The sequence below is a fragment of the Phacochoerus africanus genome, chromosome 8 (genome assembly GCF_016906955.1).
Source record: "Phacochoerus africanus isolate WHEZ1 chromosome 8, ROS_Pafr_v1, whole genome shotgun sequence".
Lineage (NCBI taxonomy): Eukaryota > Metazoa > Chordata > Mammalia > Artiodactyla > Suidae > Phacochoerus > Phacochoerus africanus.
In genome coordinates, this window is record NC_062551.1 from 4,795,975 (window position 1) to 4,812,811 (window position 16,837).

The 16,837-nt window shown below is 47.0% G+C and overlaps 1 protein-coding gene across 2 annotated transcripts in view; it reads right to left on the reverse strand.

The window, feature by feature from the left end:
- CDH13 (cadherin 13) overlaps positions 1-16,837 on the reverse strand; it is a 1,025,127-nt gene that overhangs the window by 25,433 nt on the left and 982,857 nt on the right. For both annotated transcript variants that reach the window (XM_047789670.1, XM_047789669.1), the window contains exon 11: positions 4,118-4,260. In XM_047789670.1, the coding sequence (XP_047645626.1) occupies positions 4,118-4,260 (143 nt within the window). The remainder of the gene's footprint in view (positions 1-4,117; positions 4,261-16,837) is intronic.

The window sequence follows — 16,837 nt, forward strand, 5'->3', positions numbered from 1 at the left end:
ATAGACTCACCGGTGTGACTGGACCACCATTTATTGATTCTGTTTTTGTTGGGCATTTGGATAGTTTCCAGTTGTGAGCTCTCATGGATCGTGCTGTTATTAACATTCTGGTTGGTGAGTTTTGGTGAACAGATACACACATTTCTGTCGGGTGTACACGAGGCATGTAATTCCTGGATCATAGGGGATACATGTGTTCAGCCTTAGTTGATACTAGCGGTTTCCAAAGCGGGTGTAGCGGTTTACACTTTTCCCAGCTGGAGATGAGAGTTTCAGGGAGTTCACATCCTTGCCAGCACTGGGCATTTTCCATCTTTTCAGTTTAGTCATTTTGCTGGTATGTTGCGTATTGAGTTTCATTGTATTTCCTTGATTTATTTGTATTTTAATTTGTATTTGGATAAGTTAATTTTATTTCCTTCTCTTCTGCATGGTGACTCCCCCCCCAAAAAAATTCTTACCTCTGTTTCAGTCCCACGTTGCCACTGGGACATCATCTCAATATCTACCCCATGAAGACACCATGGGAACAAACCTTTGAAACCAGTTTCAGTTCTGTTAATGGAATAAGCGTTGCTGGTTTCTGACTAGAAATCTTAATAGCACCTTTCTCTATTTCACATTGAGTATGTGTTTTTTTCACAGACTTTTTGCCATCCAGATGTTTTCTAGATTCACCTTTTTCCAGTTTGTTTCTGTTGCCACCAGGCATACCCTGATCCCTTCAACTGAGACACCTGCTATGGCTTTCAACATATTTCCCAGCTCTAGACTCACTCTACCTGAACAAATTTGACTGCTTCTCATACCCTGATTTCTGCCATGGTTTCTTTTTCTTTTTTGTTTTTTGTTTTGTCCTTTTAGGGCCGAACCTGCAGCATTTGGAGGGACCCAGGCTAGGGGTCTAATCAGAGCTGTAGCTGCTGGCCTATGACACAGCCACAGCCACGCAAGATCAGAGCCGTGTCTGTGACCTACACCACAGCTCACGGCAACACCGGTTCCTTAACCCACTGAGCAAGGCCAGGGATTGAACCTGCAACCTCATGGTTCCTAGTCGGATGTGTTTCCGCTGCGCCACAACAGAAACTCCAGTTTCTTTTTTTTTTTTAATTTAATTTTATCTTTATTAAAGTATAGTTGATTTACAGTTCGTGTCAATTTCTGCTGTACGGCACAGTAACCCAATCATACAAATATATATTCTTCTCATACTATCTTTGATCATGTTCTCTCCCAAGAGATTGGATATAATTCCCTGTGCTGTACAGTTGGACCTCATTGCTTATCCATTCTAAACGTAATCATTTGCATCTACCTGCCACAGCTTTCTCATGCCCCCATGCCTCATGGTAATCTGATGGATTTTCTACACTGCCAGGGGAGCTATCTTTTGAAAGCACAAGGTTTATTCTGGAGGAGTTTGATAATCAAATCAAACTCCTGGGCAGAGCCCATGCAGCACTTCATCGTCTATCTTATGAGCTGTGCCTCAGATACATGAGGGCCTCCTTTAAGTCAGGCGCCGTGACAGGAGCTGGGCATTCAATGCAAGACGGAGGTCCCTTTTCTTTGCACATATGAAGCCTCCAGTAATGCTGACCAACACTTCTGTGTCTCATATAACCCATCCTTACTTTTTCGCAGCTTATCCTTTTTCTCTTGGTTTGGAGATCCCCTCAACCAAGAAGCTCCCCGTGACCACCGCTGAGGCTGCATGAGGGCCTCTTCTGGGCTTAGTTCCATTAGGGCAGTTGGGACATTCTACTGCCATCTTCTGTTTACTAGCCTACCTCACCAAATAATTCATTAGCTCACTGAGCACAAGGACAATACCTTACTCATCTTTCGTCTCCAGGACCAAGCACTGCGTCTGGTTCAGCTCTCTGATAATGAAGGTCCACGTGTTATTTCATCATGTCAATTTCCTTCCCAAGAGCTCATGAGATCCTTGGGGTGTCTGTTCCATCAGATGACTTACCTGGATTTTGAGATGTTCTGAAGATATGTTTTTCCATATATATCCAAAAAGATTTCGACATATTTACTCTTTCCTTTTCTTACTTTCATGCCACACCTCCTTTAAAATTTTTTGTTTTTGTCTTTTTGTCTTTTTAGGGCCGCACCTGTGGCATATGGAGGTTCCCAGGCTAGGGGTATAACTGGAGCTGTTGCCACCGGCCTAGCCAGAGCCATAGCAGCGCTGGATCTGAGCTGCATCTGATACCTACACCACAGCTCACGGCAACGCCGGATCCTTAACCCACTGAGTGAGGCCAGGGATCAAACCCAAAACCTCATGGTTCCTAGTCGGATTTGTTTCTGCTGTGCCACAATGGGAAGCCCCCATTTTTATTTTGATTCTTCTGCTCTACGCTCTCAGGCACTTCCACCTCCTTCCACTTATTCTAATCCTCCTAGTCTTTCAAGGCCAGACTCCAAGGGTGATTTCATTGTGAAGCCCACATAGACCACTCACTTTATGGCCACATGCTCTCTTACTTGGTTTGTGTGTAAGTACCCAGCCTCTGAGAATTCTTAGTTCAACCATTATTGAGTACAGTGAGGGCATATATCAGGAACTCTATAAATATTCATCTTTTATTTCTAGGGCTGCACTCGAGGCATATGGAGGTTCCTGGGCTAGGGGTCGAATCAGAGCTGTAGCTGTCAGCCACAGCCACAGCCACAGCAACATCAGATCTGAGCCATGTCTGTGAGCTATACCACAGCTCACGGCAATGCTGGATCCTTAACCCACTGAGCGAGGCCAGGGATCAAATGTGCATCCTCATGGATGCTAGTCAGATTCGCTTCTGCTGAGCCATGATGGGAATGCCTAACTAGTCATCTTGATGTACATATAGGACTCAAAACTGAATCTTCAGCTATGAAAAGCTGGCTTTTAGGAATGACAGGGAGAGGAAAATTTCTTGTGTGATGGACATATTAGACATCTCCGCTTACCATACCCCCAAACCAACTCTGATCCCTGCATTTCAGCCACTGGCAAATCCTGTTAGCTTTGTATCTGAAATACATAGAACATCTCCAGAATCTTATGAATGGTCCAAGCCACCACCTTTCCTAATTGTCATCAGTCTCCTAAGAGAACTTTTCCTACTTTTGCCCTCGTCCCCCATGTCTCATCTCCACAGAGCAGCAGAATGATCAGGGCACTGGGAACCCTACCCAGAACTTGCCGATGGCCTCCTATTCCACACAAAGCAGAAGCCGAAGGCCGAAGAGGGGACCACGTGACCCTACTCAATCCACCTCCCCATTTCCTCCACGGACCACCACCCTCTCCGCTCCAGCCCCACAGCCTCCTTGCTCTGCCCTTTATCTAAGTAGCTTCAAGGGTCCCATCCCCACTTTATGATTTACTCAAATGTCACTTCATCAGTGAGCCTCTCGGGGCTGTCTAGCTAAAACTGTTAGCTTCCTCAGTTGCTACTTCTCTTCCCTGTTTTCCTGTTTCATACATAAACCACATGATTCCCTTCTTTCCACAAAGTATATTCCACGTTGTACTCAACTTCCTTCCTTTTGCTATGAGTGTGTCAGCTGCACAAGGACAGTCATTTTGGTTCGTTCACGACTGTGATACAGAGTCTGAGTCTGAGCCAGAGTCTGGTTTGTGGATGCTGCCTTATTAGCTCCTGAATGGAAAGCAGTTGTTTTGTGATGACAAAGCTGCTAGAGGAGGGGATCTCATGTCTTTCCATAGTGTACATCAGAAGAGGCAAAAAGCTGTGGGAACCATTCAGTTGTCGGGGTTGGTGACGTCCTCCGGGACTTTCTTTCCACTCACACTTGGGAAGAGAACCCTCCTGGTCATGCGACCGTGACACCCAGATGACGGACGTCAGCGTGGCTTCCTAGCCTTGGTGCCTGCCCGAGATGGAGCAGAGTGAGCTCACTGCTCGCGACCCGGGAATTCTGGGACTTGGGGATTTTACTGACTCATAGGGTGCTCAAGCTTTGCTTTCTTGGACCTCACACATTTATATCCCTCCCAAGAGCACCTCTAAGTATACCAGGAGAAATGCAAAAATGTACAAATATACTGATAAGTGAAAAGCATATACTCATTGGCATTTAAAAAATTACCCACCACTGTCGATTGCCAGGAAGAGGGCAGTGTATACGCTGTTGTGGACGAATGGTGACTCGCGGTCCAGCACAGCCATGGTGTCAACAGTCCCATTGATGGGGTTGATATTCAGCCAGCCTGCCGGGTCCTTGTAAATGGAATATCTGAAAGAAAAAAAATCCCCGAACAATGTCAAATTACATTCAAAACAGATTCGGGAAATGTTCACGGAGTGCTGGGCACAGCTCCCCTGGTAGCTTCCAGATGATTCTTAATACACATCCCAAAACATCATGACAGTGCAGGTGTTCATTGAGAAAGTCATGATTGACCATTAACTCTGGGCCTTCCTGTGTTAAATATTTCCTTTATTTCTCCTGACAAGGCTGGAGGAAGGAGCTCTTCTCTGCCCAGCTCTCATAGAGGCAGAGCTCACAGCCAATCTCTTGAACTCAGGTCTAGTTTTTTGTTTTTTTTTCTTTTTTTCTTTTATACCTTGGATGCATCTTGTGTGCAGACCAGGTGGGAGAAGCACTGTGTTGAAGGTACAGGCAGGGACCTGGATGCTTGGAGGAAGAACTTATCACCTCTAAAGGACGGTTACCCTGGGCTCCTCAGAGAAGATGCAGCACCCGAACTAGGACGCGAAGAATGGGGGGCTATGGTCAGAGGAGGAGAGAGCAGATGTGCCAGGAAGAGAGAAGAATGTGGATGAACATGTGGGACAGAGATATTTATTAGGAAGTTCCGCAAGAGCAAGGATATTTGTTCACGGTCCTGACCTCAGCTCCTAGAACACTGCTTTGCACATGTACGACACTCAAATAGTTGCTGAATGAGTGAATATTTAGGGACGAGAAGGTAGACGTTGTGGTTGGAACTCAGCTTCTCTAAGGGAAACTGAAAGTACATGAACTTGGAGAGGCAGATTATAAAGAACCTATAAGGGGTTTGGATTCTAGAAGATGGAAAACCATCAAAGAATTTAAAATTTTTCTTCTTCTCCTCCTCCCTCTTCTCCCCATCCTTCTCCTTCTTCTTCTTCTTTTTTATTTTTATTTTTTTAGGGCCTCACCTGTGGCATAAGGTCGTTCCCAGGCTAGGGGTTGAATCAGAGCTGCAGCTGCTGGCCTACGCCCACAGCCAAAGCAACACGGGATCCGAGCTGTGTCTGTGACTTACACCAGAGTTCATGGCAATGCTGGATCCTTAACCCACTGAACAAGGCCAGGGATCAAACCTGCATCCTCATGGATATTAGTTGGGTTCATAACCCACTGAGCCACAACAGGAACTATTCTTACTATTTTTTAGGTTGTTGGAAAAATAATACAAGCTCATTGCAAGAAATTCAAACAATGTAAAGTATGAAATAAAAGTCTTATCGATCAGGAAGACTCCAGCTGAACTCGACTCAGATTTCCTTGAACTGGGGGGCTTGGGAATTACGGACTGTGCCAGGGACACGTTACTGGTACTCCAGCCACTTTTGTATTTGAGCCTGAAAGATGCTTGTGCATGTTTTCCTGCCACCCTCCCCAATGCCTGGAACACACGCCCTTTAAACAGACATGAGAATTATGAGCTCATCAGTCTGATAAAGATGCCTGACGTTGTCCATCTCTGTCTTATACCGCCAGCTTTGGTTCTCAGATGTTTAAAGCCAGATTTAACTAACAAGACTGCACATCTCTGAGGGAAGAGTTGGGGGTGGATTGCTCTCCTAGTCTTCCTGGTGGAAACGATATCCCTGTCTTAGTTCCAGGAACCTGTGGATGCAACCTTACCTGTCAAAAACTCTGCAGGTCTAATTGAGTTAAGGATCTTGAGAAGGGATTGATGGCATTGGATTATTAGGAGAGGAAGTAGCTAAATGCAATCGCAGGTGTTCTTGTAAGAGGGAAAGAGAGATTTGAGACACACAGAAGAGGAGGAAGCCGTGGGACCTTAGAGGCAGCGACTAGCAACTAGGGGGAGGTAGTGACCGAAGCTGCAAGGGACACAGAAGGGTTCTCCCCTAGAGACCTCAGAGGAACATGGCTCTGCAGACACCTTGATTTTGGCCCGGTGAGACTGATTTTGGACTTCTGGCATCCAGAAGTCCAAATTTCTAGCTACCACGTTTGTAGTCATTTGTTAGGGTGTTAATAGAAAATTTAGGAAATTAATTGAGTAGATACAACACCCCCACTTACAGATGAGGAGACGGAGGGACAAACCACACAGCGACTAAGGTCCTAGAATCAGGATGTGGACCCTGGTGGTTTCACCCCAGAGCCTGTGTTCTGAACCCCCGTGTTAGGGCGCTTTCCAGCTAAGTTATTGGTGGGCAGTCAGAAGATACTTCCTGAATGTTGAGAAAAAGTTAGTTCTGAGGATAGAATCAGCGTTCCTCAAAGAGCAATGGGCCCGATCATTCATGTGTCAGTGAGACGAGGTGCTGTCCACCAATGTGTGGTCAGGCAGCCGGGGGGGCCCCCACGCTTCCTCATCTCTGACGCGGAGGTCATCCCGGACAGCGGCAGTGTGACTGTCGCCTGAGGGAGGCTGTGGTCACTGAAAGGAGGGGTGGTCAGCTGTGTCCTTGGGAAGGGGAACTGAGGAGTAAGAAAACATGCGCTGTCCAAGAGGACAGGCATCTGAGCAGCCTCCAGGAGCCTGCTGGTAGCAGCGGGGCCGCCCCATGACAGGCAGCACGCCACCTGTGGTCCCAGCCTGACCCTCCACTGGCTCCCAGCTGTCCCTGCAGCCTCAGTACCAACCTCAGGAAGCCTTTAGGCTTCTGAGAGGCACTGTCAGACCCTCTTACATGGCATCATTATTTTAATTCATAGAAAGGCGCTCTGGTTTATTTCAGTTCCGTGTGAATTTGAGTCACGTGAACAGACCCAAGCACCTCTGTCCACACTGATCAAACTGAATTTGCATCCTGAAAGTGGAAGAGCCAGGCCTGGGACTGCAGAACAACCCCAGGGAGAGGGCTCTGCAAACGCTCCGTAGAAGGCATCGGGTCTGGTCTTCCCTGCAACAGCCTTGGGGGCACAGCACCCATTTTATAATAACAGTATCAACACAGCAGCATCTAATGTCCAACTGGGCATTTGCGATGCGCTGGGTGCTGTTCTAAGAGCGTCCCTTATCTACTCTGTCAGCCCTCGCGTCAACCCTGTGGGGTGGATAGCATTATTCCCATTTTACAGATGAGGAAACTAAGAGGATGCTGGATGCCATAGATTGTTTAATTGTCTTAATGTTTTTATTATTAAGCCACAAGCTATAGATTTCTTAGTTCTCCCCAAACTCTGGTCATTTTAAACTAACTTGAGTATTAAAAAAAAAAAAAAGATCTTAAGTAGGATGTTTTATTTTTAAAAATGTAGCACTTTGACTTTTTGCCAAGGAAAAAGATAAATATTATTCCAGCGCAAAAATAAAACAGCAACACCAAAACCCTGGAGAGAGAAATGCCTTTGTCAAGGTCAACAGCATGTGTACAGCAACACTGGGATCTGAACCTGCCTGGCGCCAGGACCCTACCTGTAACCTCCACACTAGCCCTGCCCCCTCACACACGTCAGCATCACATGGGAGTTAGAAGCATGGACCAGAGTGAAAAAGACTCGGATTCCGGCTGTGTGATCTCGGGGAGCTGGTCTCTGATTCCGCTCCTCCCCTGAGAGGTGGGACAATCCTGTGACCCCCAAGGGTGGCTGTCACAGCAAAGGGAGCCTGACTCCAAGTGGCTCAGGGGGTCCTCTGGGTCAGGCCCGATGGGGTCTCTTTTTCTGTGACCCACACCATCCCCCAGAATGCTTCGGAAACATCTGACTCAACGAGCCCCGGGGAAAGGAGGTTGTGCAGCTGAAACAGGGAACAGATGGAGAGAGTGAGCGAGGCTAATGGCAGTTTCCCCACACTCCCTCTCTCGACACCTCGGCGATCATTTCCAGAGTTCTCAAAAACAGAAGAAATACATTACTCGTGAGAATGAGCTGCTTTAAAAACACCAGGCTTTCGTTTTGATAGTATATATGCTTCCACCTGGCAAAAGGGGAGTTTCTAAGACCCGGGGGAAACATCTCCTCTCTGTCACCCTGTAGGAGTCCCCCAGGTAGAAGAATTAGTCACGCCATCCCCAAGGTCCTCGCTGGGCACACATATAGATGAAAATACCTTTAAGTGCTTCGCAGGGGCTCTCACAGGTCCACTGCCTTCACCAAGCGTCTCAATGTCGGGATGAGGTTCAAGTTGGCTGGGCTGATGCATGTGTGCTGTGCCTGGCTCTGTGCTTGCCATTCAGAGTCAGCATCACATTCATTTATTTTTGTGGTTCCCAACAACTTGATAAAATGAGTATCACCCCAGTTTTCAAGATGACATAACCAAGATTCAGAGGGGCTTAGCAATTTGCCCAAAGCAGCACAGCTAAATGGTAGAGCTGGAATTCAGCACAGGTGTGCCAGATTCCAGGCTCCAGAATGTCGCCAGGATACAGAGTGTTTTTTCCCAGGATCAGGCGTCAGCCATTCTGCGTCCTCAGGGCTGAGCAGAGTGCCTGGCACAGGTGGCAAAGCTGTTAGATGTTACTGCATCCTTTCTCTTTACGTTGGAACAATTACAGAAATGGAAATGCAGAGCAAGTTGGTATTTGTTCCCCAGCTTAACAGGTAACAAGTTCACTGTCAATCCAGGAGTGATGTATAGTGATTCAATATATTTGAAATAATGAAAAATTTAAATCAACCATATTTTATTCCCCCATTACTCAACTCAGACTTTAGATTATAAATAAAAACTGGGAGTTCCCACTGTGGTGCAGTGGGCTAAGAACGAGACTACAGTGCCTTTGGTTGCTGCAGAGGTGTGGGCCACAATGAGTTAAAAGGATCTGGTGTTGCCATAGCTACAGTGTAGGTCACAGCTGCAGCTCAGGTTCAATCTCTGGCTTTGGGAACTTCTAGATGCTGCAGTTGCAGCCATAAAACAAAAACAAAAACAAATGACAACTGGAGCCCACTGTGGTGCAACGGGATTGGTGGCACCTCTGCAGTGCCAGGACACAGGTTCAATCCCCAGCCTGGCACAGTGGGTTAAAGGATCTGGTGTTGCCACAGCTGTGGTGTAGGTTGCAGCTGAGGCTCAGATCTGATCCCTGGCCTGGAAACTCCAGAGGCCACGGGGCGGCCAAAAACAAAAAAAACAAAACAAAACCTGAATGAAATAATCTACCTTTTCATGCTGGCAAAGAATGCTCTTTAATGCTCCTGTTTTTTTTTTTTTTTTTAATCTTACATTGCGATAGTTTTTTGCAGTACAGTGAACATATGAGCATATTTACTTCTTGTATAAGGAGTAGTTATATTCAATAAAAAGCTGTTAATTGGAAGCTGGCCCCTAAGAACAATGCCCCAGTGGTTTAGGTCTTTACCCAGCATGTTACCAATGAAAGCAAGAGCTTGAGTGGTTTTATAAGAGAGCATATCCCGCTATTTTATTTTTTTCCTTACAAAATCATCGGTCTCCATAGCTGTGTTACTGAATTGTGTTCTGCTGGGCTCTTTGTTTCCCTGTGTCAGCTGATGCATTTTATTTGCTGCCTCTTCCCATGTCCCACATCTCCTCAATGTCTGTCCATCTTCCGGCTTCTACCCAGAATCACAGCCACTGAGACAGGAGGACGGGGCCCACCCCTGGGTTTCCCTGCGCCCATGCCCTCCAAACTAAATGCCGTGTGGAAGCCCCCTGGTCCTCCCCAATCCTGGTGCTTTCTACCCCAGAGGGGAAAACAGCTCAACACCTGTCAATCAGCCTGCCCTTTCACCCCCCGGCTTGATGAGCCATTTTGCCAGATCAGCCCTCTGGACCGACTGGCCAGGTGCTCTATGAAAGTTTCTGAATTTTCAAAGCTGTCTGTTTAATAACCCTTCAGGTGCAAAAATACCAGCATGCAAGATGTTTTCCGTGCATCTTGGCCTGGAAAATGCATATGCCTTATTAAATTGGAGTTTCCAGGCAATTTATCTGTAATGTGAACTTTGCTTGTTACAGGAGAAGAAACATCAAATTAAAAACAAGACTCACTTCAGTCTGCATGGAGCTGCACAGAGGCTGCTCGCGCACTTGCCAAGGCTCAACCTCCTCTGGGTGTCAGCATCAGACGACATGGGGCTGGCTGGTTAGTGGACTGGGGTGTGGGGAGGTGGGGAGGGGACCGTCTAGCTGTCCCTGCTGTGGAAGGAAGCGGCCAGACCAGGGGCCCCAAGCCTGGAGTTGACCTCCAGAGCCAGAGCTCAGCTGCCCTGGGGCCTTGGTGGCAGTGGGCAAGAGTGGAGAACTCAAGACTCTGCCATCTTTTCAGATGCCTTTTGACCCTTGGGCATATCAGAATATACATAAATGCTTAGAGAGAGGTCTGGGTGTCTACTCAAACCAGTGGCACGGATTGCCCTGGGGAGGAGAGGTGGGTTGGGACTGGCGTCAGAGAAGCCAGCCCAAGATCCCCAGGGCTCTGTAACTATGGAGCAGAAGCGCTGATCTAGAACATACACTCATGGGGAACCAGCAGAAATATCCTGGGTGAGGTCAAGTATTGTAGGGAGGGTTGGTTTTTTAGAGACTGCAACTCCTTCTCAAAGAGCAGTCAGTCATGATGGGAAAGACGAGGAGAGCCTGGAAAATGAAAACCAAGAGAGGGGACACTGAGGGATTTTCTACTCCTCCTGAAGGAAGCGAACGACCCCAAAAACTGCAGGGAAGGAAGGAAACAGGAGGTATATACTCAGCTCCTCACTTAATTCCAGCCCAACGAGCCCCGTCTGTTAGAGGAAATACCAGCTTGGGTGATTTGAATCAACCATTTTATTTAGAAACAGAACTAGAAAGAATTCCCAGCAGACGGAAATACAGTGTTCTAAAAATAGCTCACATAGCTCTCGCTCTAAACACAAAGGCACATTTCAATTTTTCTGACAACACGTATCGAAGAGAGAGAAGGACCGTGGATTCCAGAATCCCAGTTGAGTTAGACAGCACAGGCCAGCACTGGGTTTGTGAGAGCAGGAGGGGGCAGTGTTCTCTCCCTGGCCCGGGGAACCAGAGCCAGAGGAAGCAGTCTCCAAAGGATGGAGAGATGCCACCACCAGCAGACGTGGGCAGGGAGAGCTGGCCAGTGAGTGGCCAGGGCAGGAACTCTTAGGGTTGGGGAGGGGGAGATAGGGCCTGCCTGGCTTCGCATGGGGCCATGACCTTCCAAGGGGACAGGGGAGGAGCTCTTGACACCTGCAGGCCCTTCCCTGGACCCCCCCTCCCAGGCATCCCAGGGCCCCTCGTGGGAGCCTGGGGTCATCCTGCATGAGATGCCACAAGATTACAATTCCGACCGTCACACTTTCTTAGCAGCTGCCACCCTGTGATGTCACGTGGACCAAAGCTTGATTGCTTCCTTACAGACACTGTGACCCCAACCACGACAACAAGCAAGGCCCAGCCATACCTAAAGAGCTCACTTTCTCCCTTCCATGGACCAAAGCAGGTTTGGTGTGAGTCCATTCTCTCAGGTCTGTCACAGGAAGTAGGAGGTGAGGTCACCAGGGATGATGTTTTGCTTGGACCATGGCAGTGCCCCTGATTCTCTGCTTCTATGCTACTTGCTAGAGTCAGTTCTTCAAAGAGCAGCCAATTGAACACTGCCCGTTTTCAACTTATACCTTATATGCCTAAAATCCTCCAGTGACTCCCTCCGGGCACAAAATACAATGCAAACTCTTGACCACGTCTCCAAGGCTTTGCCTAACTCTCTGCTCTCCTTTCTGATCTCTTCCCTCTGCCTCCCCAAGCTGTAAACACACAAGGATCCTTTCATTCCTGGGAAATACCGAATTCATTCTAGTCTCAAGGTTTTCTATTTGCCCCCTGGGTCGTGGTTGCCTTAGATTTCCTCGTGGGCATCTCATCTTCATCAAGATTTCAGTCCCAATACCTCTGTGTTCCCTGGACAGACCCCTGCTGACTGCCCTCTGGGAATTCTGTCTCCTTTTGTTGCCCCGCCTCCCAAGCTAGAGCGTAACCTCCTTGGGACCATGACCTCATCTATCTCATTCAGCTTCCTGGTACCTAGAAGGGTGCTTGACACCCATGGAGTAGGTGCTTGGTTGTTGGACGGATGAATGAATGAATGAAAATACCAGCTTTCTTAAGCTCTGATTGACCCAGATCCTGGGTGACCCAGAATTCTAAAGGAACTTTGTCCAGAGGTGCCCACTGATGCCCTGCCTATGGACAGACTTCTCAAAGAGGCTAGACCATCTTTCTCATTACAGCCAAACTCTGGCCTAAATGCCACTTCAGATGTCCACTCATTGGGCTCTGACCTCACATATGCTGTCAAAGGGGCTTCGTTAGATTAGCCTGTGTGTCGGGGGTCTTGAGGACCACAGCCAGCCGCAGGTTCACTAGAAGGACCCATAGCCCTCAGGACCTGGTCACACTCCTGGCTGAGATTTATCACGGGGAAAGCATGCAGAGTAAGGCCACAGGGGAACAGGCTCATGGGGTGACGTCTGGGGAGATCAGGCACCAGTTTCTAGAGTCTTCTCCCAGGACAAGCTTACTTCTCCAGCAACGTATCATGACAGCATGCATGAAAGGCTGTCTGCCAGGGACGCCCATTAGGGACTCAGGGCCCAGGGTTTTATTGGGGGCTGGCCACATTGGCATCCTCTTCCTGGCATGGAGCAAAACTGTCGACTTCCAGAAGGAAAGCAGGTGTCCAGTGTGAACCAAGTCTCTGGGCACAAACCCCTCACGTACAATCAGCCCCGCTTCCCAGGAAGGATGCTGGAACCTTCCAGAAAGCCAGCTTTCCAGGCATCAGCCAAGGACCCACCTTGCTAACAGGCCTTCTAGGGATAGCAGTCTTAGGCCATCTATGTTACCTTTCTTCTGTGCGGTTCATGGTCAGAACAAGGAAACTGGTGGATAAAAAGAAATTCCTACTTATTCTTAGAAATTAGTTAATGCTTGCAATTCTAGAGACCACATATCCAAACCCCGGAGGAAGCTGGAAATCAGGAGGAAACACGTTCTGTAGGCCAGGTGATAGCTGGCTTCTACCCTCTCACATTTATCCGACAACACGTGGATTAGGCCTCCTGTGTTTATCGCAGAAAATTCAGGCAATGTGAACGCAAAAAAGAAAATAAAAAGCATCCTCGTTTACCTTCAGATAAGCACTATTAAAATTTGGTCTAGAGGCTTCCAGCCTAGGTACAGATATATATGTGCACACGTGTATGTTTTTAATGTGATTTTGAATAAATATTTGCTGGGTGTCTTGTGCACCAGGCACCAAGTGTGGTGCTGAGTGGGTGGCAGTTGGAACTTACATGCAGCAGGGAGAGAGGATTGTTAATTAATAATCACACAATTGGTTATTTAATTACACTGGTGATGGGGCAGGCCACAAAAAAACACATCACGTGCGGGGAACGTTTTTCTATTTTTCAGTATTTGCTCTCTGCTGTGTCTAGAACTGGAAGCACACATTCCCTGATCACTGAGGAGGTGCCATATGATGTGGGTACATTCTTGCCTGTCATCGCCCCATCAATCTGGGAGGTAGATATTATCATCTCATTTTACAGATGAGGAAACAGAGGCTTAGAGTGGACCAGTAGCTTTTAAGTGGCAGAGCCGTGGTTGCAATGCAGAGTCTCTGTCTTCTGAGCATCGTCTCTATTTTTGTTTGCTTTGAGAGTAGCCTGTGAGGGTTGGTATTTTTTTCTATGCCATTGGCTCTGCAGTTCTGGTGTGTATGAGGGTTACCGGGTGGTTGAGTGTGACGGGGCCTTTCCATTTTTACAAAGTCCACCAAAGCTTGAGATCCACCACTGTACCCGCAATGATGAAACCCAGATTGGAAACCCTGGGGCCATGTCCTATGCGTGGGCTTTCCTTACGGGGTAAATTTAGGAACATGGGATTGGAACCTAGAGAATGGTAACATTTCTTTAAAAAAAAACCTCACTATTAAATTGATATACCGTGCTCTCAGAATCCTATTTCTGTTTATAAAAATTCATACACCCTTGAGAAAGGTTTAATATAACATAGCACATGTGTATGAATTTAATATCTTCATCACTAGAAAGTCTCAGTTAATATTGGCTTAAACTATTCTTTTATTGGAAGGCTCATTTTGACAACTTCTAAGTCAATCTTCGGGACTTATCACTGGGAGAAATTACTCAGTTGTGATGCAGAGATCAGAGGGAACAGAGGTCTGAGAATGATTTACTCGAAAGAATAGTCACTCTCGTTCAACACCTGCTCGCTTCGCACTGATGGGAGAGAAAGGGGCGGGGCCCAGCGGGTGCGCTACTGACCATGCGCGAGATTATCAGGCTGATCTCACCGTGGCGTCCCTCCAGAAAACCCTTTCCTTGTGGCCCCTACCTGTTCCGGAGAGTGATTGCCCTGCGTGCACAGGGCCTTCCCTGCCAAAAAGAGGGGAAGTGACATTTCCTGGGCACCAGCTACCAGCCGGGATCCTATCATCTCCAAACACCCACCGCCCACCTGTATCAGGCAAGGCGACGCGGCTCCTGGCCTCTCTTAGCAAAGGTCATGCCTGCTCTCTGGTTTGAGGCCACTAATCCTTTGGTATAATTGATTGCAGGTGTCCTTATAAAGACCCCAATAAGGCCTCTTGTGCCTGTGACATGACTTTGGGACCAGGATCTTTCCGGTTGGAGCTTCAACCCCATTCTGCAAACTTATTTCTGAAGATGGTTCCTGTAGCCTCCCAGGCTGTCTTTGAAACTTACAGGAACTCAGTACTTACTTTAAAAAGGAAGCAAAGTCCCCACAGCCCTGCGTAGGAATGTCTTGAAGGATCCCTTCACTCTTGACTCAGGCCAAAACGCTACCAAGAAATAGAAATCTGGCAAGACAGATTCAGTTGTGTAAAGCCATGCATTTTACAATGTCAGGAAAGTCGGGAAACTGAGCTCCTGCTAGAGTAACTGCGTATGTGGCTCTTTTCAGTCGCAGGCGGAGACTTGAGAAACTACCAGATTCCTGAAATTCAAGAACACACTTGTCAGCTCTAGAGGAGGAGGTGAGCTGACATCTCCGGTGTTGGTGAAAGAAGTGTGTGAAGAGATGCTTTAAAAGTGCAACCACAAATTGGCTGGCATCACGAATGATCATGATAAGAATTACCGATTTCATTATTCATGATCAGGTCCTGGCTCTTCCTATGTGCACCGAAAGTCAGGGTCAGGGCTCAATTTCCCACCCCTGTGTATCCATGTTGGGTGGCTTTTCCCAAGCAGTAGAAACTGCACTCAGAAGGGAACAGGGTGACTTGGAATGTGGTGCAAGTGCACCCACTTGTTCCCTGGCCCGCTCATTTTATGCAGCGTCATCCCGCTGTCTCTGTGTTCCTGGGTCCAAGAATGCAAACATGAACGAGACCTGCAAGACTGGTTCCTCGTCTGACTAGTCCGCGGGCCACATCACGAATGAACTTTGGATCACATCTAAAATCGTCTCTAAAAAGCTCCCCCGCTTAACCCTGGTCAGCAGACTCAGAAGGAGTTGATCCCTCAGTGACTAGAACCATCCAAACACATGGCAGCCAGCGCAGGGTGCAATGGGAGCCTCGCGGAGGACGCAGGGCTCCAGGAGGAGGCGCAAAACGATGCCGGATGAAGTAAACCCCGGACAAGTGAGGAAGCCACAGAAAGAAGCCAGTCACTGTCAGAAGAGAAAGGAGATTGAGTTTACCGGGAACTCAAAAAGAGATGATTTGCAGCACATATGTGTGAACTGTTCTAGGTAAAGAGGCTAAAACATTGAGTGGGAGGTTTCACTACTGCTATTGGCAAACGAGGACAGAAAAAGCATGTGTTTTTGAGCAGACAGATGCTTCATAAAAATTTTAAAAATTATAATAGGGCATCACTTATGATGGAGCATGATGGAGGATAACGCGAGAAAAAGAATGTATATGTGTATGTGTGACTGGGTCACCTTCCTGTACAGTAGAAAACCGACAGAACCCTGTAAACCAGCTATAAAGGTGAAAACAAAAATCATTTAAAATAAAAAAATTATAACAGGGTTAACCGATGAGAGCATAGTACCTCAAACTTGAGTGACATGAGATCCTTTAAAAAAGTATCTTAGAAAAAAAAAAAGAAAAAAAAGTATCTTAAGAGCTGTGTGTGTGGGCTAATATATTTTCCGATGATTTATTTTACATCATAATAAGCTATATTATGATGTAACTGAAATACTTAGGTGTGTACATAATTCCTGTACAACTGTTAACACCAAAACAAATGTACAAATACAAAACCGCAGAGCCAGTTAGCATCATCAGCACGTGATCTGAGCAGTAAAGGATTAGGAGAGGCCCTCTGGCAAGTGGACGAAGCTCCGGAACGTTCTGGAAGGACCCCTCTTCACAGATGTGCCTGCAAGCTGAGCATGAAGGGTAGCAAAAAGTTGTGTCAAAAGCAAAACAACTCTTGCTTCATGCGTGTTCACTCTGAGAATAGCTTATGGCTGGAGTTAAAGCAAACTTAGAAACAAAGTTATTCTCCTTGTTGATTTTTCCAAAATAAGATCGCAATCAAATCTTCTTTTTTAGTTTTGTTTTTAGTTTTGAGTTGGATTTTGCTTTTTATTTTTTTTTTATTTTTTTTTGTCTTTTTGCTATTTCTTGGGCCGCTCCCA